This window comes from Malus domestica, chromosome 17, assembly GCF_042453785.1.
Source record: "Malus domestica chromosome 17, GDT2T_hap1".
Classification (NCBI taxonomy): domain Eukaryota; kingdom Viridiplantae; phylum Streptophyta; class Magnoliopsida; order Rosales; family Rosaceae; genus Malus; species Malus domestica.
This window is the reverse complement of record NC_091677.1, coordinates 13,180,766-13,208,013: the sequence shown is the minus strand read 5'-3', so window position 1 is coordinate 13,208,013 and position 27,248 is coordinate 13,180,766. Positions and strand designations below refer to the sequence as shown.

Below are 27,248 nucleotides of genomic sequence, written 5' to 3'. Positions count from 1 at the left end.
TGTAGGACGACGTTTCGTGTCACAAGGCTAGGAATTCTTTTGAATGATTTGAGTTTGTAAAGTTGTTGATTGCAATTGTTTGCTCGGAATACAAAGTCTGTATGATTCTTTGACAAGGTCGGGTGGAGTCCCAGAATCTGAATTGAAGTCGTCGATACCCCGAATTCATGTGAACAATGTTTTGTTTGATGGAGCCATGGGCAGTCGTTCTCATGGAAGATCTGTTTCTTTGATCGAGTATACTTTCTTTTCACTGAGAAAAGATGACATTCCAATACAACACTATTATTGGACCAGAATGCCAGGCGGTAGCGAACCCTTTCCATATAAGTTGCTACAGATGCATCGCTAACCATCCACTAAGGGGGCGTTTGTTTGCCCTCACTAAGTGGGACTGGACTGGACTGGACTAGCTGTTAGTCCAATATTGTGTTTGTTCCATGCTGGGACTAACATTAATGAGACTAAAAGGGACTAGCATGGACAAAACACTTCACTAAGAGGTCTTAGCGAGACCCCCCAATAACCATAGGACTAGCTAAGACTATCCTCTCTCGTCCTCGTCATGCTCAACGACCATTCCCGATAGACTCCTCGTCATCTCCGATCACTTAGATCATAATAAAATATAAATAATTTATATATTAAATAATATAATATTAGAATTTGTTATTATCCAGCTTCTTAGTCCAACACTGCACCAAACGCTTCACTAAGTTAGTCCAGCTTAGTCTAGTCTAAGCCAGTCCAGCTTAGTCCTTGAAGCTAGTCCAGTCAGAGATAGTCCGACGCAACAAACACCCCCTAAGAGTACACCCAGTATAAAGCAGAGTAAATATACAGGCAACAATAATCGATCTGGGAAAGTTCAAGAGCTAGCCCTTTACGCTTCTCACTTTGGAATCTGCATCTAACAATTGCTTGATCACATCTCTCATTGTGGGTCTACTTTTCGGATCTTTCTCAGTACATCTCAAGGCCACCATAAGCACGTCAATAACTTGATCCATGGTGTTTGAATCCAGAAGTTCCTCCTTAAGGCTTGAATCGACCATCTGATCTATTTGTTCCGTGCTGCTCCACACTGACCTAGCCCATTCTACAATGTCAGTTTGCTCCATAAATGATGGATCCAATGCCTTCTTTCTTGTTATCAGCTCAAGTAAAACAACCCCATAACTGTACACGTCAGATTCCACGCTCTTTGCTGTTCGAAATGCATTTTCTGCAACAGACCATGGAAAATACTTGGTTCATTGAGTGCATGAATGTACAAACATTTCTGAATCGAAAATAAACCAGAAGAATTACCTGGTGCAATATATCCAGTTGTACCCACAACTGCGATGGATGTTGCTGCAGAAGACTGATGATCCAAAAGTTTCGCAATACCAAAATCACCGATATGGGGCTCCATGTCAGAGTCCAAGAGGATGTTCATTGGTTTGATGTCTCGATGCACTATAGGGGGATCACAATCATAATGGAGATATTCCAACCCGTATGCAGTTCCAAGCGCTATCCTATAGCAGACATTCCACTTGAGAGTTGGCGGGGGTTTGATTTCATGTAGAACATCATGAAGGCTCCCATTTTGCATGTACCGATACAATATCAAACCGTGGTCTTTTCCCAACCAGAAGTCTTCCAATCTAACCAGATTCCGCTGCCTAATCAACCCAAGTGTTTGAATTTCTCTAATCATGCTCAAACGCCTTCCTTTGTGCCCTGCAAATTGAAGCTTCTTGATTGCATAATCTTTGTCTGGAGCCAAAGAGGCCTTATAGACTGTTCCATGGGCTCCTCTCCCAATGATATAGTGATCATTTAGGTTTTCTGTAGCCTCCAGTACCATGTTGAGCAAGGTAGACGGACCCTCCAGAGCAGAGATCTCAAAGTCGTGCTTGGTCTTTTTGTGGAAGAGGAACAGATAAATCAGCCCATAAAGCACAAAAACAACAAACATCGAAGATCCTAGAGCTATAAATGCAATTTGCACTTTACTAAGGCCTTTCTGGTTGCTTGGTGGACTGTTGCAAGATTTAAAACTGTTGTTTCCTGCGCACACTGAGCCACACGATTGAAGGTAATTGACACATATGTAGGGATTGCCCAAAAATGACACTGGGGATGAGCTCAACAGGTTCATCAACGTCTCTGGTACTGGACCTGTGAAGTTGTTGTCTGAAACATTAATCTCAGTTAGTGAACTCATATCGCCGAGAACTTTTAAAGTCCCTGTCAAATTGTTATGAGAAAGATCTAATCGTTGGAGCCTTATCAGCTTCCCTAGCTCTGGAGGAATCAGACCTGTCAATGCATTGTTGCTAAGATTTAATGCATAAAACATACTCTGCAATGTTCCAATTGATGATGGAATCACACCTCCGAACAGATTTCCACCAAGTTGTAGCTCTAAAAGCTTTTCGAACTCCGACAAGAAAGTTGGGATGCCGCCAGTAAAGTTGTTGTCGCTTAAAATCAGTGTTGATAAACCTGTCCAGCTTCTCAGACTTGACGGAATGGAGCCATTCAACAAATTGGACCGCACATCGAACTTATCCATTTTGGTACAATTCGATAGTTGAGGTGCCAGAGAACCAACCAAGCTGTTCTGGAAAAGAACCAAAGTACGAAGCTCTGCAAGCTTCCCCAGCTCCTGCGGTATAGGTCCAGTTAACTTGTTCGTGGACAAATTGATGGTTGTGAGGTTGCCACAGTTTTGCAAGCTTGATGGAATGGCCCCACTTATCTCATTGCTACTGATGTCCATATAATCGAAGTTTGGATTTTTTGCAAATTCCGGGAGAGCTCCAGTCAGGTTATTCTGTTCAAGCTTCAACCTCCAAAGTGTAGAGCAGTTTCCAACGCCAGAAGGTATGGAACCTTGAAGTCGATTGGAAGCCAAAGTCAACACCCTTAACCTCTTTCCATGGCAAAGATTTGGAGGGATTGTACCAGTGAAGTTATTATTCAGAAAATCTAACTGCACTAAACTGCTGTTAATCCCCAGACCTTGAGGTATAACTCCAGAAAACAGGTTGTTAAACAACGAAATATTCTGCAGTTGCTTCAGCTCAGTCATCTCTACAGGCAGCTCCCCGGTGAGGTTATTATTGTACACAAGGATTTGCTGAAGACTCTGAATCTTCCAAATGCTAACTGGGATTTCACCAGTTAGCCTGTTCTCAAACAATTCAAGATCCTGCAATTTCAGCGTCCCCAATTCACTAGGAATTTCTCCCTCTAGTTGGTTTGAATACAACTGTAGTCCTGTTAAGGACTTGCATTTACCAAGTTCGGGAGGTATTTTCCCAGACAAACGGTTCTCAGGAAGGAGCAGAAGTTCAAGCTTCTCTAGTTGGCCAAAGGAAGACGGGATAGTCCCCGTTAAGTTGCTATTCACAGCACCAAACACTGTTAAATTACTACAATTTCCCAGAGTTGATGGAAGACCTCCACTAAACTGATTGCGTGACAAATCCAAGAAAATCAAATTCTTGCAATCCCCAGAACCCAAATCAATCCTACCGTGGAGACGATTACCACTAACTTGAAGATACACTAGGTTCCTAAGATTGTTCAGACTCTTGGGCAGGACTCCACTCAAATGGTTGTCATCCAAATACAACTCCTCCAATTTACTCAAATCCCCAACATTTGCAGGGATGGAACCATTCAAACTGTTCCTATACAGATATATTTTAACCAAGCCGGAAATCGAAAACAAGGGTTTAGGGATTTCACCAGAAAATCCATTTTCTGATAAGTCCAAGTACTCAAGTAAACTACAGTTGGCCAACCCAACTGGGATTTTGCCAGAAAAACTATTGGAACCCAAAGCAAGAGTCTGCAGATACCTAAAGCTGCCAACTTGAGGCCCCAGTTGGCCAGAAATTCCAAACCCAGTGAGGTTTAAGGCAACCACATTGTGGGATTTATCACATTGGATTCCAATCCATTGGCATGGATTGGAATCAGAGTTATTCCAGGTGGAGGATATGGGGGATGGGATTACAGTACAGTGCTTGAGGAGGGACAACAGCGCCACCCCATCAGAGCTCAAACTAGATACAATAGGTATGGGCACGGAGAAGCAGAATAACAAGAAGAAGAAGAAGAAGAAGAAGAAGAAATTGAAGGGGTAAAGCTTCATACTTTGGTATATAATTAGTTGAAGAAAAAGAAAATTACTTGGTAAAGATTTGAGCTTTAGCTACTGCATGCAGATTCAGCTTTTCTTTGCATTTGAATGAGTTGGAAACTGAGTGGAAAATGTTGAGAGAGAGAGAGAGAGAATTGTGTTGGGATTTTGGTAAAGATTTGAACTTTGGTGGTGAGCTAGCTGCTTTAAGATCGCATTAGAAAACCCAGCAGTATGTAGATAAGTAGACTCAATTGGCCTTTTGAGAAATAAGCTGGAAACTGAGTAGAAAAATGCTAGAGAGAGAAACAGAGGAGAGAGAGGATTGTGTTGGCTATTTGGTATGGGAGGCAGATTCTCTGCCCTCTCACTTCCTGTGCTATGTGGTCACGGTTAAACTACGTCAATATTTTATATTACTATTTATTTTTATTTTATTATCTCTATAAAAAAATATACATAATATTTACATGACTTAACCGTGACTACATAAAATATATATAATGCGGTCATGTGGTCGGATCCACGTGTTGGAGACTTTCTGTGGACTTTGAGTCATGTTTCATACTCCAACAGAAGACAGAACCGAGAAAAGATAAAGACTCTTTCTTGTGTTTGTGTGTGTGTTATTTAACAACCAAAAAAGTTATAAAAAAAATTCAAATTGTGTGTTTTTGTGTGTGAACAAAACATAAGGATAAATACTTTAAAGTGGAAATTATGTGATGAAATCAGTGGGGGTTTTCACACACACCATACCTGCGAGGAAGAATGGCTTCCACTTTTTTACCACAACTTTTTAATATAATAAAAAGAAAGGAATTATTATTAACATTTCAAAAATTTTGTTCTACTTTCCTCATAAATTTATTTCTTTATAATTATAAATAATAGCAAATAACAATTACCTAAAAAGAATTACTTTAATATTACTTAGCACTCGATGTTAGTCGTCCATTACCTACTATTGAAGAAAATTGCAAAATATATGAGTTTTTATTCTATTTAAAGTTGGTTGAAACTGAGGATTGACATTTTTTTTAATATTTTACCAACCATGTCTCGATCCCCCCGTTCCCTGTCGTTACAAGGCATAGGAATAAACATTGACACGACATTCGCATGCCTTGGATGTAATAAAACAGACTTGATTAGTTTTTTAAAAAGACTTTATTAGTTTAAAAAGACTTTACAAGGCAGAGGAATAAACATTGACACGACGTTCCCTGTGGTTACAAGTTTGTGATTTGAGAATTGGTTATGTCCTCGTTAAATAATAAAAAAGACTTTATTAGTTTTTTTTTTTTTTTTTTTTTTTTTTTTTTGGCAAACAGATTTTCATAACCGGGCAAAGATGCCAAACAGGAACACGAAAGCCAAACAAAGTGGCAAACAGACAAACTACACCACAGCAGAAAGGAGAATAAGAAGGTACAAGGAACCATGACGCCGCACCAAATGCTAAAGCGTCCCTTCTCAAACTAACAAAAAACAACTATGGAGGGCAAGGAAGGCCATCATTACTTAAAACATGGACCAGGGAAGATGGGGGTCTAATGACCCATACATGATCACATACTTCCTTACACTTGCGCGACGCCAAACAGTCCGCTACCGAATTGGCCAGTCTTGGAACCCAAGACCAGCGGCAAGCTTGAAAAGCCCTTCCCAATCTAAGGCACTTCCTGAGAACTGGAAAAGCATCCCAATTGCCCTTCTTAGCCGGATCCCACAAACAGGAGATAGCATCGTATGAGTCAGATTCAACACATATCGAATTCCATCCATTGCTTACCCCCAGATTACACCCATGCAAAATGGCCAAAGCTTCCGCCATAGTAACACCAGTAGCCTTAATCTTCTGCCTAGAGGCAGCCAAAAAACAACCCTGCTCATCCCTCGCCACAACCCCCGTGAAACCCACCCCCGACTTTGCCTCCCAGCTGGCATCCACGTTTATTTTGATAACACCAGGCTCCGGATGAGACCACCTAACTCCATCTCCCAAACTCGAATGGTTTAGCAAAGAACGGGAGCTCTGCCTTAAGATTGTCCCCTGGTAATCCGAGACCGATCTGGAGACAGCAGCAACCACCCTGCTGGGATAGATAACCTGATTGTTGAACTGAAAATCACATCTAGATTTCCAAATATGCCAGCATGTAAAAGCAATATAGGAAATTCGATCAATCCTCACCTCCGCTGTCCCATTCTCTGCCGCACCCATTTGCACGAGCCAACTAGCCCAACTCGGAACATGCTGCCGGTTAGGTCTCAGATTCAGCCTTCCTCCAAACCAAACCACCTCCACCCAAGGACAAAAAAGAAAGAGATGTTCTATGGACTCATCAAAAGAGTTACACAGAGGGCAGGTGGGAGAGGGGGAAGATCTTCGAATATATAAATTCTTCATTGTAGCTAAAGCCGCATGCAGGGTCTTCCACATGAAAGTTCGAATTTTAGGAGGAACCTTCAACTTCCATACAATTTTCCATAAGGTAGAAGGAATGGAGACCAACCTCGAAGGTTGTTGGCAACGAACATGGGATCGATTGAGACTCCAATAGTAGCCTGATTTCACAGAATAAGACCCCCTCTTATCAAAGGGCCAAACCAATCTATCCTTAAGCATCGGATCACCGGTGTGCAAATCCAATATCGCCTCAACTTCAGAATCCGCCAAGAAAGGTTTTAAAAAATCCAAGTCCCATTCCCCACTCACCGAACAGATAAGGGACTTCACCTTTAGATTTTTCGAAACTTGAACTGACCCCAACGGGGACGGTCTCCCTAAAGGGATGGGGGGGATCCATCTATCCACCCAAACCCTCGTGTCATTTCCGTCCATGATCTGCCAATGTGCACCTGCCCTAAGAATCTCTCTTCCAGCAAGAAGGCTAGCCCAAACCCAAGAAGCTCTCCCACCCTTCTTAGCATCAAGGAATGAGCAATTAGGAAAATAACGGGCCTTAAGAACAAGGGCCCATAATGTGTTAGGTTCAGAGATCAATCTCCAACACTGTTTGGCCAACAGAGCATCATTGAAAATCGTAAAACTCCTTAAGCCGAGACCCCCTTCCTCCTTAGACCGACCCAATCTCTCCCTGGAAACCCAATGGATCCGATTTTCACCAAGTTTTTGACCCCACCAGAATCGAAAGGCACTTAACAAAAATTTTTAATCATAAGGACAAAAGTCAACATTGAAATTGAAAATAATAAAAGATAAAATTAATATAAAAAAAACTCTTTTTATTATAATTCTTAAATTAATTGTCATTTATATACTTTAAAAATTTACACATAATAGAACAAAATACGATTACAGTGTATCATATACGTCTAATATTAATGTGTTGTGTTGATGCACAAAATCAGTGAGGACTTTGGTACAACAGAAAATGTTAAGTTTGTGACCTTCACTAGATTGCTCCGGTCACTAGTGTGAATAAGTATGTAAATGGGTAAGGTTAGGGAAGCAAACACAAGATGTACGTGGTTCACCCAGATTGGCTACGTCTACGGAGTAGAGGAGTTCTCATTAATTGTGAAGGGTTTACACAAGTACATAGGTTCAAGCTCTCTTTTAGTGAGTACTAGTGAATGATTTAGTACAAATGACATTCGGAAATATTGTGAGAGAATAATCTCTATTTATAGAAGAGAGTTTCTAGTTTCATTATGACATTGACACGTGTCGTGTTGTGATTGACTTCTGTTGTGGACACGTGTCGCGCTATGATTGGCTTCTGGTGTAGACACGTGTCGCGCTGTGATTGGCCTCCTGGTTGGAGGGAAACTCTTCTGGGTCATTGACGGTATAACGTTGACCGGTGCTCAGTAGTTTCGGAATTGGTCAAGTATGGTACAAACAATATTCCCCTAAGTTCTTGAGTGAGGGAAGTTCCTCGATTGGGGACTTGCAAGATCCAAGCCATTGAGTAATCACGAAACTTCTAAGTACCGAAGTGTGGTATCATTTTCACTTGCCTTATTTGTCTCATATGTAGATGTGGCATCTTCTCTGTAAGTACTTTTCCTCCATCCAGGGGTGGTATCTTTAACCGATGAAGATGCACAAAGTAATGTATCAATTTCACTTGAAGCTTACTTGTAGTTTCGGGCTTGGTCAAGTGCGATACAAACCCTATAATAGGAGTTCCCCAAGTCGTCGAGGTAGGAGATTTGCCGAATGAGGTAACAGACAAGGTAAGCAATCAGACTTCCAAGCAAGCAACCTAGATCGAAGGTTCGACTTCAGCTTCCGGTTGATTGTTCTCTTTCTCCTTGTGTCGTAAACAGCAACAAGGATAAGGAGAAGCAAATGAAGAAGAGATGATATGAGATACTTTTGCTTTTGAAGAAGTACCTTTCCACAAGCTTATTCTTGAAATGGGCCGGAGGGTTTTCTGGTTTCCTCCAGAGTATAAGGCCGACTCAAGAATTTGAGGGTCAAAACAAGTCCATTAAATCTAGAGTACGTTCAACTCTGATGATATGGGATACTTTTGCTATTGACAAAGTAGTGGATGTATCAGCACATTTTCTATTACGCTTGTCTCCACATGCTTCCTTGTATCATTCTCATTTGCCCTATTTGTTCCTCAGGCAGATGTGGTATTTTATCTGGAAGCATAAGATGTTGAAGATGAGTACTCGAGAGCAATGCCAGGTAAGTAATCAGGCAATGGGTTCCAGGCAATCAGTTACTGACTGGAAACTTGATTCCAAGTGCTGAGTGATTGCTCTCTTTCTCCTTGTCTTGCAAGTAAGAACAAGGTCAAAGGAAAAGAAAGGGAAAAAACATGATATGGGATACTCTTCCTTTTAACCCTGATGATATGAGATACTCTTGCTCTGGTGTGGCTTGTTTGCAGAGGTATTATCGGGAGGAAAAGAAGCTGAGTATTTCGAGAGACTTTGCTGAGAGTGCCCTCTCGGATGTGAAGAAAAGTTGAGCATTTTTTTTTTGCAGGTCTGCCTGGCTGTCGAGGATGGAGGTCAACATATATAGGAGTCTCCCTAACAACAAGTAGTAGTGTTATTCCTTTACCCTTCTTGGCCATAGCAATGTAGTGAGAGCTGCAAGCTTCACGTGTTTTAACTTTGTCAGAGTACTTTGAAAAAATGGTCTGTGATATCTGGAAAGCTAATGTTGCGTGTGGAGATTGTAGCCAAGCTTTATCCAAGGAAATCTGGCTCTCGAAGTTCAAAGAGCAGTGCCTCTTCGGTTTTCAAACAAGCAATCTTGTCGGGGATCTGGCTCTCGAGATTCAGAGAACGGTGCCTCTTCGATTTTTGAGAAAGCAATCATGTTGGGAGTCTGACTCTTGAGATTCAGAAAGCAGTGTCTCTTCGATTTTTGAGAAAGTAATCCTGTTGGGAGTCTGACTCTCGAGATTCGGAGGGGATGCCTCTTCGATTTTTGAGCACGTAATCCTGTTGGGAGTCTGGCTCTCGAGATTCGAAGAGCGGTGCCTCTTCGATTTTTTAGATAGCAATCATGTTGAGAGTCTGACTCTTGAGATTCGGAGAGTAGTGTCTCTTCCATTTTTGAGAAAGTAATCATGTTGGGAGTTTGGCTCTCGAGATTTGGAGGGCGGTGCCTTTTCGATTTTTGAGCACATAATCCTGTTGGAAGTCTGGCTCTCGAGATTCGGAGAGCGGTGCCTCTTTAATTTTTGAGCAAGCAATCTTATTGGGAGTGTTTTCTCGAATGTGAGTAAAGGTTGGAGATTTTTGCCAGTCTGCCTTGCCACGGAGCATGGAGGTTGACACACATTAAGACTTTCTAGTTATAAAGCAGTGGTGCTGTTCCTTTACCATTGTGGGTAATAGTAGGGTAGCTGGACCTTCAAAATTTATGTGTCTAACATTTGTCAAAGATCTTTGGCAAAATTATATGTGGTACTTGAGGAGCTGATGTTGCGTGTGGAAAGTGGTGCCTTTTCGATTTTTAAACTAACGACCCTGTTGACCTTTCTTTTATAAGGGCACCAATTGTGTGCAAGAAGTACATTCAAAGAGTTATTGCTTGTAGGAATTTTCCCCTTATTTTAGAGATTTATTGCACCTCATTTCTCCTTCATCATTTCTGAAAATGTCTTACCCATCCGACCGTCGTTTTGACTTGAACTTTAATGAATAGGCAGCCATGCCTTCTCAATAGCGCCCATCATTCTTATCCCTTACTGGTCCTTTTATCGTTGGGGACTCTATGATGAAGAATGATATGATTGTTGCGGTGGTGACCATGAACCTTCTCACTCCCAAAGATAACAGACTACTTTCCAAATGGTCTGACGAGTTGGTTGTTAAGGATTCTCTGGCTCTCAATGTTCAGTGTGCAGGTTCTATGTCTAATATAGCCCAATGCCTATTTGCTCGAACCCGCCAAGTTGAATCATTGGCGGCTGAAGTAATAAGTCTCAAACAGGATATCAGAGGGCTTAAGCATGAGAATAAACAGTTGCACAGGCTCGCACATGACTATGCTACAAACATGAAGAGGAAGCTCGACCAGTTGCAATAATCTGATGGTCAGATTTTACTTGATCATCAGAGGTTTGTGGGTTTGTTCCAAAGGCATTTATTGCATTCGTCTTCTAGGGCTGTACCGCGTAATAAAACTCCAAATGATCAACCTCCGGTGCCTCATTCTTCTAGGGTTCTGCCTAGTACTGAGGCTCCGAATAATCACCCTCTGATGCCTCCTCTTTCTGGGGCTCTGCCGACTGCTGAGACTTCTCCTGAGCAACCTTTGTGAAGGCTCTCTCTTGTTTGTTTATTTTGATTCATGTATATGTACATATTTGTGACTTATCAAAGATATCAATAAACAAGCTTTGCTTCATTTCAACGTATTGTGTTAAATACACCAAGGCATTCTTCACTAAGTTCTTTGAATTTTTCATTTTGTTGAAGCTTTGTGAGTGAAGCATGTAGGTTGAGTTAGTGCTCCTTTAATTTCCCGAGCGAGGAAAACTTCTCGCTTGGAGACTTGAAAAATCCAAGTCACTGAGTGGTCGTGAGACTTCCGAGTATCAAGGTGCAGTAGCATATGGTAGGAGTTCCCCAAATCTCCGGTCGATGGAGTTGACGAATGAGGCATTTCCTTTCTAAGTGGTAGCCCAAAACACTTCCTTCATATATATTTGTTATAAAAGTTGTTATGCCTAAAGAAGAGGAAGCCTAGACAATTTTTTTTTTTCAAATTTTCGAATTTTTGAATTTTTGAATTTCTGAAATATATATATATATATATATATATATATATATATATATTTAAGCTTTGTAGATGAATCTTTAGTGTTGAAGCTTTGTAGGTGAAGTTTTGAGGTTGAAGCTTTGTTGGGCACCATGAATTGATTTTGCTTCACACTATCTTGATCAAGATAGTGTGAAGCTTTTGTAGGTGAAACTTTTGTGTTAAAGCTTTGTGGGTGAAGCTTTTGTAAGTGAAGCTTTTGTGAGTCAAACTTTTATGGGTGAAGCTTTTGTGGGTGAAGCTTTTGTATGTTAAGCTTTTGTAGGTGAAGTTTTTGTGGGTCAAGCTTTTGTGAGTCAAGCTTTTGTAGATCAAGCTTTTGTAGGTGAAGCTTTTGTGGGTCTAGTTTTTGTAGGTGAAGCTTTTGCGGGTAAAGCTTTTGTGTTGAAACTTTTGTGGGTAAAACTTTTGTGTTGAAGCTTTTGTAGGTTAAACTTTGGAGTTGAAGTTTTGTAGGTGAAGGTTTGGAGTTGAAACTTTTGTTGGGTACCATGAATTGATTTTGCTTCACACTATCTTGATCAAGATAATGTGAGGCTTTTGAGAATTTGTAGTTGTCCTTCATTGATGAAGTTTTGTTGGTGAAGCTTTTGTTGGTGAAGCTTTCGTGTTGAAGCTTTTATTGGGTAACATGAATTGATTTTGCTTCACACTATCTTGATCAAGATAGTGTGAAGCTTTTGAGAATTTGTAGTTGTCATTCATTGATGAAGCTTTTGTGGTGAAGCTTTGTTGGGTACCACGAATTGATTTTGCTTCACACTATCTTGATCAAGATAGTATGAAGCTTTTGAGAATTTGTAGTTGTCCTCCATTGATAAAGCTTTGTTAAATTTCCCATTTTTTTTTTGGGGAAACTAGAAATTTGAAAATGTGGGAGAGACAACATATACAAATTTTGCTTCCACACTGTTGAGCAAGAGATTGTGATGCAAGCCACACCTTGTAGTAGTCGAAGGTTTGGATGAACCATATAAATTGAATTTGCTTCGAACAGTCTTGAATTTGTTTCTAAAGTTTGAAAATTGTAGTTTTCCTCCATTGATGAAGCTTTTGTTGGCACCATAAATTGGTTTTGCTTCACAGTCTTGATAAAGAGTGTGTGAAGCTTTTGAGAATTGTGGTTGCCCTCCATTGATGAAACTCTTGTTGGCACCATAAATTGGTTTTGCTTCACACTGTCTTGATCAAGAGTGAAATTTTTGAGAATTGTGGTTGAACTCCTTTGATGAAGCTCTTGTTGGCACCATAAATTGGTTTTGCTTCACACTGTCTTGATTAAGAGTGTGTGAAGCTTTTGAGAATTGTGGTTGCCCTTTATTGATGAAGCTCTTGTTGGCACCATAAATTGATTTTGTTTCACACTGTCTTGATCAAGAGCGTGTGAAGCTTTTGAGAATTGTGGTTGCCCTCTATTGATGAAGCTCTTGTTGGCACCATAAATTGGTTTTGCTTCACACTGTCTTAATCAAGAGTGTGAAGTTTTTAAGAATTGTGATTGCCCTCCATTGATGAAGCTTTTCTTATCACACTGTCTTAACAAGGACAACATTTGCTATCCACGTTGGATAATTGACTTCGTAGACGAAGCATATGCCTTCGAGTTTTTCAACTTCTGCATTCATTGCCTCGTACTATTCAGCGTCATAAGATCTTCGCTTCTGTCTCACTGGCTTGGTCTTGGGGTCAATACTTAAGCAATGACAGATGATATCGGGAAAGATGCCTGGCATGTCCTCGTATGACCAGGCGAAGACCTCAGTGTTCTCTTACAAAAAAGAAATCAATGCCAACCAAATGAGTGGTGACAAGATGATGCTAATCTTCACTATGCGATTCGGATAATCTTTTGAGATAGAAACCTTCTCCAACTCTTCAGCGGGTTGTGCTTGCTGGGTGAAAGAGTTATCTCGATGATCATCGGGTTGACTGTTGCCACCGTGATGATCCAAGTTGGCTTCGTTTAGGCTGGTCTTTATAACTTGGTTATGTATAGAAAAAAGGTTTCCTTGGGCACAGACAGGTGTTGTTGCTTGACCGAAGTGTTGTAACATGATCGGGCACTAAGTTGATCTCATCTGATGTAACCATTGCCATAGAGGGTTGAAAATTTCATTAACAACATATGTGTGGATACCATGGCCTTGAGATCATTGATGCATGTGCGTCCGAAGATGACATTGTATGCCGTTGGGCAATCAACCACCAGGAAGTTAGTGGTAATAGTAGCTGTGTAAGGGCATGTACCAATGGTGAAAGGTAAGTGTATGCTCCCCAAAGGTTGCACGATATCACCGAAGAAGCTTATCAAAGGGGAAATCGAGCGATCGAGCAAGTGTTCAGCTACATTAAGTGCCCTGAAAGCTTCAGCAAACATAATATTGACCGAAGCCCCCGTGTCTACCAAGATTCGTCGTACTTCAAAGTTGGCTACGTGAGCTTCCACGATCAGTGGGTCGTTGTGAGGGTAGATGATACCTCTTTCTTCCTTAGGGTAGAAACATATTGGATCCCAGTTAGGCTTTTGATACTTACCTCCCCTGATGTCTTCCACGTGAAACACTTAGTGGCCAGACCTTAAAGCTCGTTCATTATTTTTCATGGCCCTGTTGGAAGATTTAGATATGGGTGTGCCACCACTTATGGAATATATCACATTCACCTGGCGTTGGTTACGGTTACCCATTGGAGGGTGAAGGAGGAATTGATCAATTTTTCATTCACATGCCAAAGCTTCAATATGATCACGAAGGATGATACATTTCTCGTCGTCATGGCCGTTATGCTCATGGTAGCAGCAAAACGTGCCCATGTTCTTCGTGGGCTTGTAATCCGGGTGCCTCGACTTAGGCTTCGATATCAAGTGTGCTATGTTGAGGTAAATGACCACGCATGTGGCGTTCAAATGTGTGTATGCTTCATACCTTGGGGTAGGGGTCGTTTTGACACATGCTCGACCCACTGTGTTGACTGCTTGGGGTCGGGGATTATCTAGCGAATAGTGTACAAGTCATCAGTTTAGAGCTCTGCCAGAGAGGGTGGAAGGGAAGAAAAGACATCGCTCTTCATCGGTGTACATCCGATATGCCATGGTGGACTCAAAGAGGTTAAGGTGTTCAATTGGGCCCTCCCTTCCAGTATAGAGTTGTAAACCAAGCTTTTGTTTTGTCTTCGCTTAAAGGGGGTGTTGAGGATCCTTCTTGTGAGAGCGCCAAGCCTGGGTTGGTTCTAGTCAGGTATCTCGGCCTGACGTTCGGCCTTCAACTTGTTTACTTCCTCAAAGAGCTGTAGGACAAGGGGGTCCTGAGTGGAGTCATATACCACTGGAATTTTCTTTCGTAAGTCTCCATCGCCTCTTGGAAGTAGGAAAGTTTGAGCAAGAACGTGTGATTTTTTCTTGGACTCGCCCCTGATTTCTAGGGCAAGTTTGTTGGAATACCTTAGAGTCTCCCGTACCTTCATGTTCCTCTGGGACCTGTCGTTCCTTTCCTAGATTGACAGCTGGCCTGGGTCGTGGGAGGGGACTGAGTCTTTTAGAAACCCTTGGGTCATTGATCTTCGAGCATATGTGGAGGGGATTCTCTTGACGTTGCTTTAGGAAGTCTCGGCAGTCACGATAAACGACTTTCGATCCTTCCAACCCTTCTGCAAGAAGGTGTCTTCCTCCACTTCTTCTACTTTAGGTCGAAGCATCTGGGTTGAGAGAAGTCTCATGTTGATCAATGTTTTGATGATTAGCTCGCTCCTCATCAGGGATACCCATGTCGAAGGAAAGTGACCCTTCGTGTTGTGGGGCACCCAGATGATGATTAATGTCAACAGGGGTAACGAGCTTGCATGTTTAAGTACGCCTAGTTTTGTGGAGCGTCTCAAAGAGCTTCTCATACTGCTCCTGGAGGACCTCACTCTTCATTGTTATCTTGTTGTTCTGAGCTTCTAGCTCATCGACTTTAGCTTGAAGAGCAACCCTCTTTCTTTTTTTCTTTCGTTGCTTCGCACTAGGTGCAAGAGGGGTGTCATTCTGTGTGCTATAGCTTCCTTAGCTCCCCATGTTGGAGAGGGATGACTGGTAAAAAAAGAGTGTACAAATGGTAGAAACCAGCTTGACAAAGCTGAAAAGAGTGGGAATAAGTGTCGTTCCCACATACGGCGCCAAATGTTAATGCACAAAATCAGTGAGGACTTTGGTACAATAGAAAATGTTAAGTTTGTGACCTTCACTAGATTGCTCCGGTCACTAGTGTGGATAAGTATGTAAATGGGTAAGGACAGGGAAGCAAATACAAGATGTACGTGGTTCACCCAAATTGGCTACGTCTGCGGAGTAGATGAGTTCTCATTAATTTTGAAGGGTTTACATAAGTACATAGGTTCAAGCTCTCCTTTAGTAAGTACTAGTGAATGATTTAGTACAAATGACATTCGGAAATATTGTGAGAGAATGATCTCTATTTATAGAAGAGAGTTTTTAGTTTCATTCTGACATTGACACGTATCATGTTGTGATTGGCTTCTGATGTTGACACGTGTCGCGCTATAATTGGCTTCTGATGTCGACACGTGTCGTGCTGTGATTGGCCTCCTGGTTAGAGGAAAACTCTTCTGGGTCCTTGACGGTATAACATTGACCGGTACTCAGTAGTTTTGGGATTGGTCAAGTATGGTACAAACATGTTGTATATGACATATTTAATCACTTCTTTACTGAATAAACTGTCATTCGACTCCTTAAACTATTGTCCTAGTAATTACCTTGAACTATTTAAAATGAGCTAATTTACTCCTCACCATCAGATTTAATCAAACGCCATCCACTTTGCAATTAAATAATAGTACGTGATTCAATATTGTGGATAAAATTGTGCCAGTACTAACATAAGGTGAATGAAATTTTATCAAATCTGATCTGACAGTGAGAGGTAATTTGATAATTTCAAATAGTTAAAAATTGATGAAAAAAATAACTAAGGTGTCAAATGACAATTTACCCTTAAACCAGCTCTAAATAAAATGTCAAACTATAATAGTCAAATTGCAATTGATGACACATGTGTCAAATGTTATTTTATTATTTAAATAGAACTTTAAATTATCGTAATTATTAAAAAAATATTGAAACAATTTTTATTCGTCGAAATGTTAGTCGAACAAATGACTTACCATTAAAATGAAAATTAAAAATAAATTTGATACTGATGTTAAATTTGACTCCAAATTATAAAGTTTTCAAATTCAATCAACAAATAACATTTCAGTTGAATAGACTTTTGATGTCAAATATACATAGTAACATTTCATCAAAGATTTTCACATCTTTGAAAATGCTCTTATTTATTTATTTATTTTTGGCAAAAGGCAATATTTAAGCAGAGAATCCAGAGAAGACATTACGCAATGTGAATAGAAGGTATGGAAGTTGCGACTGGAAGTGGACTCCGTCGTGTCCACACGTGGAGTTCATATTTGTATTAAATGACTGCACACAACCACGTCAATACTCAGACAACAACAGGGGACAGAGATACCAGCCAGATCTCACCCCATCAAATCTTAATAATTCGAAGATCCGGACGGTTAAAATTTAATTCAACGGTTATAAATAAAAAGATTCTCTAAAAATGATAATAATTGCAACCGTTGGATCAAATTTCAATGCTCCGAATCTCCTAATCCTTAGAACCTGGTGGAGAAGATCAGACTGGAATGAGGGAGGGAGGCCCTACTTACTACTCAATTCTGTGACTTCTCCCCTTCTTTTTTTGTCAATCTGTGACTTCTGACTATCTCCAAAATAAATACATTTTATTTGTCAAAAATATAAATAAGTGTAATAGTTGGTGTGTGGGTGGGTAAATTCAACATTTTGTCAATGAAATAGTAAAGAATCAGCTACATTTATTGTTTATTTGGAACATTATTTGTACTACTTCTCTAATAAAAACAGATCTCGTCAACACATGTGAATTTCTAATATAGTACAAATAAATGATAAAAATAGCATTTTTAAATAATAAATAGTAAACTAGAAAGAAACAAAACACCTTGTTAATGATAAATTTTACAGAAAAAACACTTTAAAAGTTTAAAACTTTAATGGGAGATCAGGCCTTTATTTGTCCACTGAGTTTGGGAAATTCATTTGTTACTAAATAGTATGGGTTTGGTTTTTCTTCTTATATATTGAGTTTATAATGTTTTTTTATTTATAAATTATGATGTTATTCAGGTCTTATATGAAAAATAAATAAATAAATAAATAAAAGTTGAAAATTTTCATTGTGATATATAATAGGACAAATAGAAAGAAGGGCGTACCAATAAAGCATGTGATGCATTCTTCCTTCATATGATTTTGGAACAATATCGTTTTCGTCCTTGTTGGAATAGGGAAAATATTTGGTCGCCACTGCATCAAGAATGGTAATCACTATCACCACATAAATTGTCGTTGGATGAGCATATTTCGAGATTTGTATAAACTTCAAGATTTGTATAACAGATTAAATCACACTCGTTCAAAAGCAGTTGATGCGATGGTAATGCTCACCACAAACCGATAAATGGTGAAATGAAATTAGGTGTTCCAACTTTCTACGAGATTTCTATGAAAGCAAATGGGGCAAAGTTGTATCGCACGGAATGCGACCCAGTTTTACAGTCAAATCAATTTCTAATTAGAGTTTTATCGACGTTGATATCCAAGTCTTCAATGATAAAACGTTTGTTTTCCCACTAAATATTCCTAATCCCCTTTCTTGGCCGGGAAAAAAATTTTGGACTGAGAAAAGCAATACGAACCGATCAATTCAACTTTGATTTTTCCAAAAGAAAAAAGTCACTTAAAATAAAGGCATCTACTCTTTCTTGTGCGCATCTAACAAACACATACAGGACCAGCCGATAGCATGGACCGAGATCCAAGACCGTTAAATCTTTAGTCATTAGATTCTTAGTTAAAACTCTGATGGCTATAGATCTCGGTCCATGCTTTCGGTTAATCCATTCTAAAATTGGGAGCAAAAGAATATTCTTTCTTCTTTTCCTCTCAATGGAAATTTCCATTAAGTCTTCACAACTTATAACTCATTTCACGTATAAGTAATCAATGGCACTCAAGGACCAACGCATAGTTCGATCATATTTGCTTCAAACTTGTAATGTGCAAAATGTGTTTCCCCTCATTGATAAATGTCAAGATACCTACTAATCTCAAGACAGCTTTAACCCGAGGCACAAGAAAACTTCATGCTCGATGTAAAAAACCTCATTAAGTTCTGACCGACAGTAACCTTTGCCTAGTGAAGTAAACATTACCTGAAACAAACGAGCAGCTGCAGACACCAGACCTCCTCAAATGTATAGTGCATTCTCATTTTGTATTGGAAAATCCTGTATATAAACCACACAGCATATATAATACCCAACGTCTTACTGAAAAGCCATGCTTCGAACATCTTGAATGGTAAAACTGCATGTCTAACTCTCCTCGCTTAAACGATGACCTATGATTAGTCTAAGTTATTAGAATGTCATGGGGATGGAAATGACAAAGGTGATGGAAGGGAAAACATGACAATTAATGGCATGTTTTCCTAAGTATCCACATCCGAATGAAAGTTATGCCACGAAATAGAACTGAGGAACACCTTCAGATGATTGGTTAAGATAATTGAATCTCAAAACCATGTAAACAAAAAAATGTAAAAGTGGCAAGATGTCTATATGGACGCCTTCCTAATTTCAATGTGCAACAATTTAATATAAAGCAAAAAACACTCCAATCTAACAAATCTGCAGACCCATGCACCACCCTACAGATGATAACCATATTACTGTCCCTAATATTGCATTAACAGATATACTGCTGAAATATGCATGTCACAAATACGGTATAAGATGATAACAATATTTGAGCCCCTAATATCCAGGCATTAACACATACTGCTGAAAATGCATGTCACAAACACGTTATAACATAGCCAAATGGTATGTTCATGATGCCACTATGTGCATTCATTCACAAGAGGAGAGATGCTAATGCTGATGACGTGACTATGAAATGGATGCATGCAACAGCTGCAAGATGCATCCTATCATGTGGTTGTGTTTCTGTAGCATAAGGAACAGAGTACATCCCCTTCAAGCTACTGGTATGTCATAGTCGGCGGAGCTCCATTGGCAGTAGGGACAGCACCAGGGTGGTTTCCATCCTTCCTTCTCCCAAATGGGTTCTTCGAATATGTATTTATAGTCAAGGAAAAACATATATTGCCAATCACAAAAGAAACATAAACAAGTCACGAGCGACATATATAACTGTGGTGAGGTGGATTAAAAATTCAGAATATATATTTTAAAGTTATTTAGCACAAATTTTGACCTATGCTTATTTATGGTTCAATAATATTAAGTTGCATAAACAACAAACTAAATATCAGCCATACAGAAAAATTCCAAAAGGATATTGTATTCTCATGCCTACAGAACCAGAACTGGGGATAACAGCACCCTGCAAAGCCTGGTGTACATTGGTGGCACTGTTCACATCCTGCATGGATTATACAGAAAATCCATTTAGAAAATAGAGAAAAGGGCATCCCAACATGAAAACGTCAATAAGCAGAGCATAACTACGAAATAAATATTACTTACTTCAAACTCAATGAAACAAACAGTATGCCTTTCTTGTCTTAGGACCTTCATTTGCTTAAATCCAGGTTGTCTGCATTACCAAAAATTCATGTTTAGCATGACATCTTTCTTATGAAACATAGAGATGAAACACATCCTAAGATAAGGGATGAGACATTCATACGAGCTGAAAAGGCCCCTCAATTCTTCCTCATTAATGCTCTCTCCCAGATTTCCAATAAATAAGGTATTGCATGGTGGGTTATCTTTAGTGTTCTGCAGGAAACAAGAACCATTGTAAAAAAAGAACAAATTATAGGCTTCCTGCATCATGAACAACCAACATTTACAAAGAATTTGGGCACTACGAAACAACAAAAGTACAACATACAGGAAGAAAGATAGTGGGGAACACAAAAAAAAGGTCGTACCCAGTGCACAAGGCTCCCGCTTTACGCAGGGTCTGGGAGAGGTGAATGTCGGCTAGCCTTACCCCCATTTATGGAGAGGCTGCTCCCAAGTCTCGAACCCGAGACCTACCGCTTATGGGCGAAGACACTTGCCATCGCACCAAGTGGGGAACACAAACAAGGTAAAAATGAATAACCAAGGTAATCTGCTTATTTAGTTTAGTATCATTTTACAGCTGCACTTATGGTATTTTTCTTCAATATATGATGCATTCATTTATCTAAACAAGAGAAGAAGGGGCACGGGGGTTGTTTGACGAAGTAATAGCTAGACAAGCTATATCTCTTGATAAATATCAGTATCTCAACTCCCCACCCCACACACACACATCCCAATCCAAGGAAAAAAGGAAATTTGTGAATCAGTCCAAAGGTTCATGCGAACTCATCAATTAGCAAATGCAAACTTTTTACCCAACATTTTACGCACAGGAAGCATAGTGGATTACCAGAACAGGTACATAACTACTTGGTGCTGGTGCTGGTACAGGAGGAGGAGGGTGCATTGGTACTGGAGGAACAGGATAACCACCATATGGATCATACGTAGGGGGTGGTGGAGCCATATACCTGGGCCACACAAGTAACACTCACATGAGAAAATGTGATATATATGGAAAGGGAAACATATGCTCTACCGAACAGCAGAAACAACTAAATTTTATTTTGAAATTAGATGAGCAATGTTTGATTACCCATGTGGCCCCCAAACAGGTGGAGGAGGAGGATGAAAAGGAGATGGACTACTATAACCACCCTGTGAGTAGTCACCACCAGTTCGCAATCGTTTACTTTGATCGTAAGCACTTGTATCAGCTACAATTCCTACAGTTTCCAACTCATATTAGTGACTCACAAAATATTCAATCAAACTCTCTAGCTAACCAAAAAACATTGATATTACAATTCAAACCAACATAGTGTGGTATGACAAACATGGTGTGGTATCCCGCTAACGAAATTGAAACTTTAAACCAAAGACACTGATTACTCCACAATGTAGGTAATACTCTACGAACATACCAAAAACACTAAAACTCTCGATTCAAATTCAAAACAAAAACAAATTTGATCACCATCCTCACCTCTTTTAACAAAAAGATTCTTCTTCGCCATCTCCGTGTGCAGCACCGCCTTCGATTCCGAATCGAAAATCATACCCTAAACCCCAAATTCCAACAAAAACTCAAAATTTCAACATAAAAATTAAAAATCAAAATTAAACCGTAAGAAATGATTCAAAGCTAACCTGAAGGGCGTCTTTGGCAGCAATGGCTTGCTGAGCAGTGGAAAAGAGAGCGAAACTCATAGGTTTCTCGCCTTTGTTGTTGACCTGCGAGGCCTCGTATCCCGGCAGCCATCTCAGGAGGTTCTGTATCTCTCTCTCCTTCACATCCTCTGGAAGACCAGTGATGAATATGGTGCGGACCTCTTCGGTAACGGCTCGGTTTGGGTTGTCGACGAGGTGGTGAGGAGGAGGAGCGATGGAGCCGACAGCCGGGGGCGGCGGATGAGGAGCGGCGGCTGCGGGAGGCCATTGCTGGTGGTATGGATGGATCCCAGCGCCGGCCATGTCGAATTGTACCCAAAAACCAGAGAGAGAGAGAGAGAGAGGGGGGGGGGGAGGGGGAGGGAGGGAGAAAGTTGAGATTTTTCGGAGGTAAAAGACGAGAGTTTGGATTTGGATGGGATGTTGCCGCGAGCGATTGGGAATTTGCCGATTTGGGATTTGCGGGAAACTGAAACTGTTTAGGATGCGGAGCCTCAGCTTCACTTACCTAATCGTTGAATCGTGTGTTGACACGTGGCTAAAATAAATAAACAACTTAATTAATTCCTCATAAATTTTAGATATAGTACTATATGTATCACACTAAAAAAACTTCTCATCATCTCGAAAAGAGAATTACAATTCAATTACGATAAATAGATCTTTGCATTATTTGACCCAAAAAAAAGATTAATCTTCGCATTATAAGGTTGGATCCTCTAATTACTTATATATGGATCTTGTGTTAAGTACCAAAAAATGTCATTTTGGAGTTGAAGGATTAAATGTTATGAGATTAGGGATTAATCAATAATATAATTCAATCTAAATCTTTCTATTCTAATTACAGATTAGTAAACGAGAAATAAAAGTCAGAACTAAAACAAAAGAATACTCTTATTGTTTGATCAAGCTTACAACCACTAAAAGTTTATCAAGTTGCTCATGGTAAAATATTTTGAAGGTAAATCTTCAATGCAAGACCAATCACTGTGTTAATAACCGTATCTTAGGACTGGTCGTCATGTTACACACAATTGATCTTGTTATTCACAATTTGGCAAGGTAATTATATTGTAGTAGCACCAATTCCTCAAGATTTTGCCTCTACCAGAGCTTGGAAGCCCAACTTAATTCAGCATATAGCTTGCTTGCCCCCCAAGACATTACCCAATAAATACCAAGCTTAAAACAAATTTACTGGTGAACTTAATTAATCATAATTATATGCTAATTATTGAAACTTGTGCTAATTATTAAACCTCTAGCATTACTGTCTGCATTTACCAAAAGAAAATTGAAAATTTTCAATGGAATTACCATACTGTTGTAAAAGTCATTCAATGTGGATGGCCACTCATCCCACTACCACTTTACAACTCATCTCACTACCACTTTAGAACTCATCCCATTAAACTTTGTATAACATTCAAGCTTTGCCTATAAAACAAAGGAGCAAATGAAGAAAGTAAACCAACATATAGAAGGAAGAGGAAAGAAAGAGAGGAAATTATGGAGGAATGGAAAGAGAGGAGGAAGAAATTGGAGAATAGAGAGAGTTATCTTTGTACTCCTATTATTTCAAATTATAAGAAAGCACCACTGCTGCCCTAAAGAAGTATTCCAGCCACACTGACTGTAGAGGAACCTCGTAAATATTGTGTCTTATTTCAGTTATTCCACTGCACATATATCGCTAATTTTACAACACGTTATCAGCCCGAGAAGCTCTCGTGTCAGTGGAAAGCACAACGCCACAAATCCGGTGAAGCACTACCTACCTCTTACCTCTGTAAGCTGGAATCTCACAAATAAGAAAATCTTTTCATTTCATCTTCAAATCTCTGTACTACTGATTTTCTTGAAGCAACTATATTTCTTGTTGTATGACTGTATATCACCATTTGCTCTGAACTCAACTTGTTAACCTCGGATTGAAATACTTTCTTCTTGAAAGTTGTTCGTCCACCCAGTTCCTATAACATATCAAAATTTCAGAAAATTCTAACGGTGTGATCGTCGCAGATGTCTGAAATACCAACCCAGTTTCCAATTCCGTGGACAACTGGATAGACATCTTATGCGTACTGAAACTCTTTTTTTAGTAGCTTAGATCGAAATTGTTTCTTCACGAAAGTTGTTCGGTATCCTCTTATCTATATCATACTAAAATTTGAGCTAAATCGAACGGTTTGATATTCTTATAAGTTGCAGGCATTACTCTTGACTCCAAAACTTATGGGAACCGTTTCAACTCTTTCGAAACTCACCGGATGAGGAACACAAATTGAGACTTATTGTTACTATAACTTCTTGGGTAACTAAAAAGACTTAAGAGTTATAAAAATAAAATAAAGTAAAAGGGATGAAAACAAAAGGAACTGGCATACAAAGAAAAAGAAAAAAGAAAAAAAAAAGATGGAGACTTAATCATAACCCTTTTCTGTTTTTGCTTTATTTATGTGAATGATGTTGATTTAAAGCCCTTTCACAAGTTCCATTTACTTAAAAACAAGGGTAAAAGACTGTTTACTACCCTCATGTTTCGTGGTTTTCAACATTTAGTACATCAAGTTTTTTTCGTCTCAGAGTCATACCTAAAGTGTTAATTTTGGAACAATCTCATACATCCGTTAGTCAAACTGTTAATTCTCCCGTTAATTGATGACGTGGTGCCTATGTAGACAATGATTAGGCGCCACGTGTCATTAAAGCGTCCACGTGGAAATTAAAAAAGGAAAACTAATGAAAAGGGCTTGAAAACTTTGAGTTTTAATGATAAGGACAAAATAAAGGGTAAAGTGAATAGTACCAGGATTGACTTTTTAGTGTTAAAATGTGGTTTTTCGTTAAAGTGAATAGTACCGGGTACTTTTCGTTAAAGTTCCCAATTAAAAATTAAAAAAATATAAAATTTGGTCTTTTTCTTCCTCCCCAACATTCCCTTCCTCCCTTATCCCTCCATTCTCTTCTTTGCACGACCCACCAAATCCCGAGTTCCTTTCAAACCCTCGCCGCGGAGTTCCCTCCCCTTACTCGGCGTGCCTACTTCGCAGCCACCATCTTCGCCATCGACGACATCTTATCCTCTGCGTCCAGATCCTGGACCCACCGCCACAGCGGCGCTGTTGTAGTTCTTGGCCTTTTCTCTGCTCTTCTGTCTCTTTTCTTCCCTTCTTCTTCCTTTTTCATTTTGATTTTCCTTTTCCATTTCCGTTTTCTTTCATCTCGAAAGAGACCCCAATTTTTTTGGGTTCACAAAATAAACCCAATTAGTTTATTTGAATTTTTTTTTCTTCTAACTTTATAGTTTTCTGGAAAATTAGGAGGATTTGGGTCTCTTCCACCTGGGTTCACAAAGAGAAGATCCATACTTGAAATACCAAATTCTTGAACCGATTCCAACCAAAACCCTTTTGGATCAAAACCTAGTAGATTTGTACCTTTAGAATTTGAAAAATATAACCCCAAATTGTTGAACCCACTCACCAAATCGCCCGAATAATCAAGGAGGAGTACCTGAATTCGCAAAGGTTAGAAGCAACAGCTTGGAATCTTCTCACTTCAGCTTTTATGAATCTCTGGATGTGCGAAGAAGAGAATGAAAAACAAAACAAAAAAAGAAAAACAAGAATCAGGGAGGAACCCACCAAACCCTCTAAATCATCCGTCCGTCCCTCGCTCATTCCCTTCTTCTCCCTCCATTCTCTCCTCTGCACGAACCCACCAAATCCCGAGTTCCTTCCAAACCCTTGCTGCCGAGTCCCTTCCCTTCACTCGGCTTGCCTACTTCGCAGCCACCATCTCTGTCATTGACGACCAGCTTTTTTCCTAACCTTGTGGTTAAATGCTCCAGCATGCACACCCATGGTTAATGGCTTCGAAAGCTGGTCCTGGATACGATGGTGAGGAGATCAGTCAACGATGGTGGATCGGAGCTGAGAGTTGAATCAAACGAGTCCGGCGGTTGCGGGATCTGGGTTCTGTGGGGGTTTGGTAGGTTGGTGCATATATCCACACCTTGAGGAGTTGAATCAGAGCTAAGAGTTTGGTGGGTTGGTGCATATTTGGGTTCTCAGCTTCGGACTCATTGTGGGATATGAGACTTGTTTTGAGGAGAGAATGGAGGGATAAGGGAGGAAGGGAATGTCGGGAAGGAAGAAGAAACCCAAATTTTTTATTTTTTATTTTGAAATTTTAATTTCCACGTGGACGCTTTAATGACACGTGGTGCCCAGTCATTGTCCACATGGGTGCCACATCATCAATTAACTGGAGAATTAATAGTTTGACTAACGGATGTATGAGATTGTCCCAAAATTAACACGTTAGGTATGACTCTAAGACGAAAAAAACTTGATGTACTAAATGTTGAAAACCACGAAACATGAGGGTAGTAAACAATCTTTTATCCTAAAAACAATTTATTTACAGTGGGGGGAATTATCACCCTTTGCTTTAATTTTTTATTTGTTTATGTGAATTGTGCTGAATTAAAGTCTTTGTCACAAGCTTTATTTATTTAAAAACAATTTATTCACCATTGTTGGAATTACCGCATATTACTTTAATTTATTTATTGTACTTTTTTGTTATGATAAGTATATACATGACCCGAAGTTCCTTGATCAAATTAGAGCCTGCAGTTTCTTGATTCTCATCATATAAAATGATTGGACCCGAAGTTCCATCATGTAAAAAGATCGGACCTGAATTTCTTTGATCATCATCATATAAAAAGACTGGGCATGAAGTCCCTTATCCTCAAGATCAGACATGAAGTTCCTTGATGAGTACAGTAAGTTGAAGTGTCGCAGTGCCACAACTTAATTGTAATAAAGGTCATAAGACTCTCAGTCCACAAACAATTAAATAAGGACCATAAGTTCCTTGATTCATGTAAATAATGATATAATCCATGTATATTTGCTGCAGAGTTTCCATCTCAAATTTTTTATGATTATTGCATGTCACTGGGCATTGATGTTGAACACCATGTTCCTTATTTCCATACTCAAAATGATTTAGCAGAGGCATTTATTAAGCGGATGAAATTGATTACCCGCGCTTTACTCATGAAAACGAAATTATCAGTTTCTACATGGGGACATGTCATTTTACATGATGCATTATTAGTTCGGTTAAGACTTGTTGCCAACCATTAATACTTCTCAGTACAACTCGTGTTTGGGCACAACCAAACATTACACATTTACGAATTTTTTGTTGTGTTATCTATGTGCCTATTGCACTGCCACAACATACTAAAATGAGGTCTCAACGCAAATTGGGAATTTTTGTTGGATTGGATTCACCATTTATCATTTAATATTTGGAACCCTTGACTGAGGATATGTTTACCATGCAGTTTGCATTGACACACCCCGACTGGAGTCGAGGCATGTTGGCCATCACCCAAATGTGACATAACCAAAAGTGGAAGTATTGTAAAAAAATGTGAATAAA

The 27,248-nt window shown here is 39.6% G+C and overlaps 2 protein-coding genes and 1 long non-coding RNA gene across 4 annotated transcripts; all 3 read right to left on the bottom strand.

The window, feature by feature from the left end:
* Window positions 1–207: 207 nt before the first annotated feature.
* On the bottom strand, window positions 208–4,456 carry LOC103405209 (receptor-like protein kinase). 2 transcript variants are annotated; one of them, XR_011578352.1, is made up of 3 exons: window positions 1,312–4,456; window positions 802–1,225; window positions 208–359 (listed from the first exon to the last, which is right to left on the bottom strand). XR_011578352.1 is itself a non-coding variant. In XM_008344185.4 (2 exons), exons 1-2 carry the CDS (start codon window positions 4,154–4,156, stop codon window positions 876–878), a joined length of 3,195 nt encoding a protein of 1,064 aa, XP_008342407.3. In that variant the 5' UTR covers window positions 4,157–4,447; the 3' UTR covers window positions 623–875. The 2 variants fall into 2 exon arrangements, 1 of the variants encoding a protein (XP_008342407.3); XM_008344185.4 differs by lacking the exon at window positions 208–359 and having other exon boundaries at window positions 623–1,225; window positions 1,312–4,447.
* A 12,186-nt stretch (window positions 4,457–16,642) lies between these two features.
* LOC139193846 (uncharacterized) lies at window positions 16,643–17,264 on the bottom strand. Its single transcript, XR_011578353.1, has 2 exons — window positions 17,135–17,264; window positions 16,643–16,887 (listed from the first exon to the last, which is right to left on the bottom strand). It is a non-coding gene; the product is annotated as an uncharacterized lncRNA (long non-coding RNA).
* A 2,006-nt stretch (window positions 17,265–19,270) lies between these two features.
* On the bottom strand, window positions 19,271–22,258 carry LOC103405208 (uncharacterized). The gene is made up of 8 exons (XM_017324282.3): window positions 21,762–22,258; window positions 21,598–21,673; window positions 21,208–21,337; window positions 20,962–21,082; window positions 20,227–20,318; window positions 20,064–20,133; window positions 19,877–19,959; window positions 19,271–19,652 (listed from the first exon to the last, which is right to left on the bottom strand). Exons 1-8 carry the CDS (start codon window positions 22,083–22,085, stop codon window positions 19,556–19,558), a joined length of 993 nt encoding a protein of 330 aa, XP_017179771.2. The 5' UTR covers window positions 22,086–22,258; the 3' UTR covers window positions 19,271–19,555.
* Between the last annotated feature and the right edge of the window lie 4,990 nt (window positions 22,259–27,248).

Excerpts from the sequence above, each read along its gene's own strand:
- LOC103405209 (XM_008344185.4), bottom strand. The coding sequence starts at position 4,156 with ATGAAGCTTTACCCCTTCAATTTCTTCTTCTTCTTCTTCTTCTTCTTC. Across the intron at positions 1,226-1,311 it reads AACTGGATATATTGCACCAG|AAAATGCATTTCGAACAGCA; the intron begins GTAATTCTTCTG and ends GGTCTGTTGCAG.
- LOC103405208 (XM_017324282.3), bottom strand. The coding sequence starts at position 22,085 with ATGGCCGGCGCTGGGATCCATCCATACCACCAGCAATGGCCTCCCGCA. Across the intron at positions 20,319-20,961 it reads GTAGTTATGTACCTGTTCTG|AACACTAAAGATAACCCACC; the intron begins GTAATCCACTAT and ends TGTTTCCTGCAG. Across the intron at positions 19,960-20,063 it reads TTTGTTTCATTGAGTTTGAA|GATGTGAACAGTGCCACCAA; the intron begins GTAAGTAATATT and ends TAATCCATGCAG.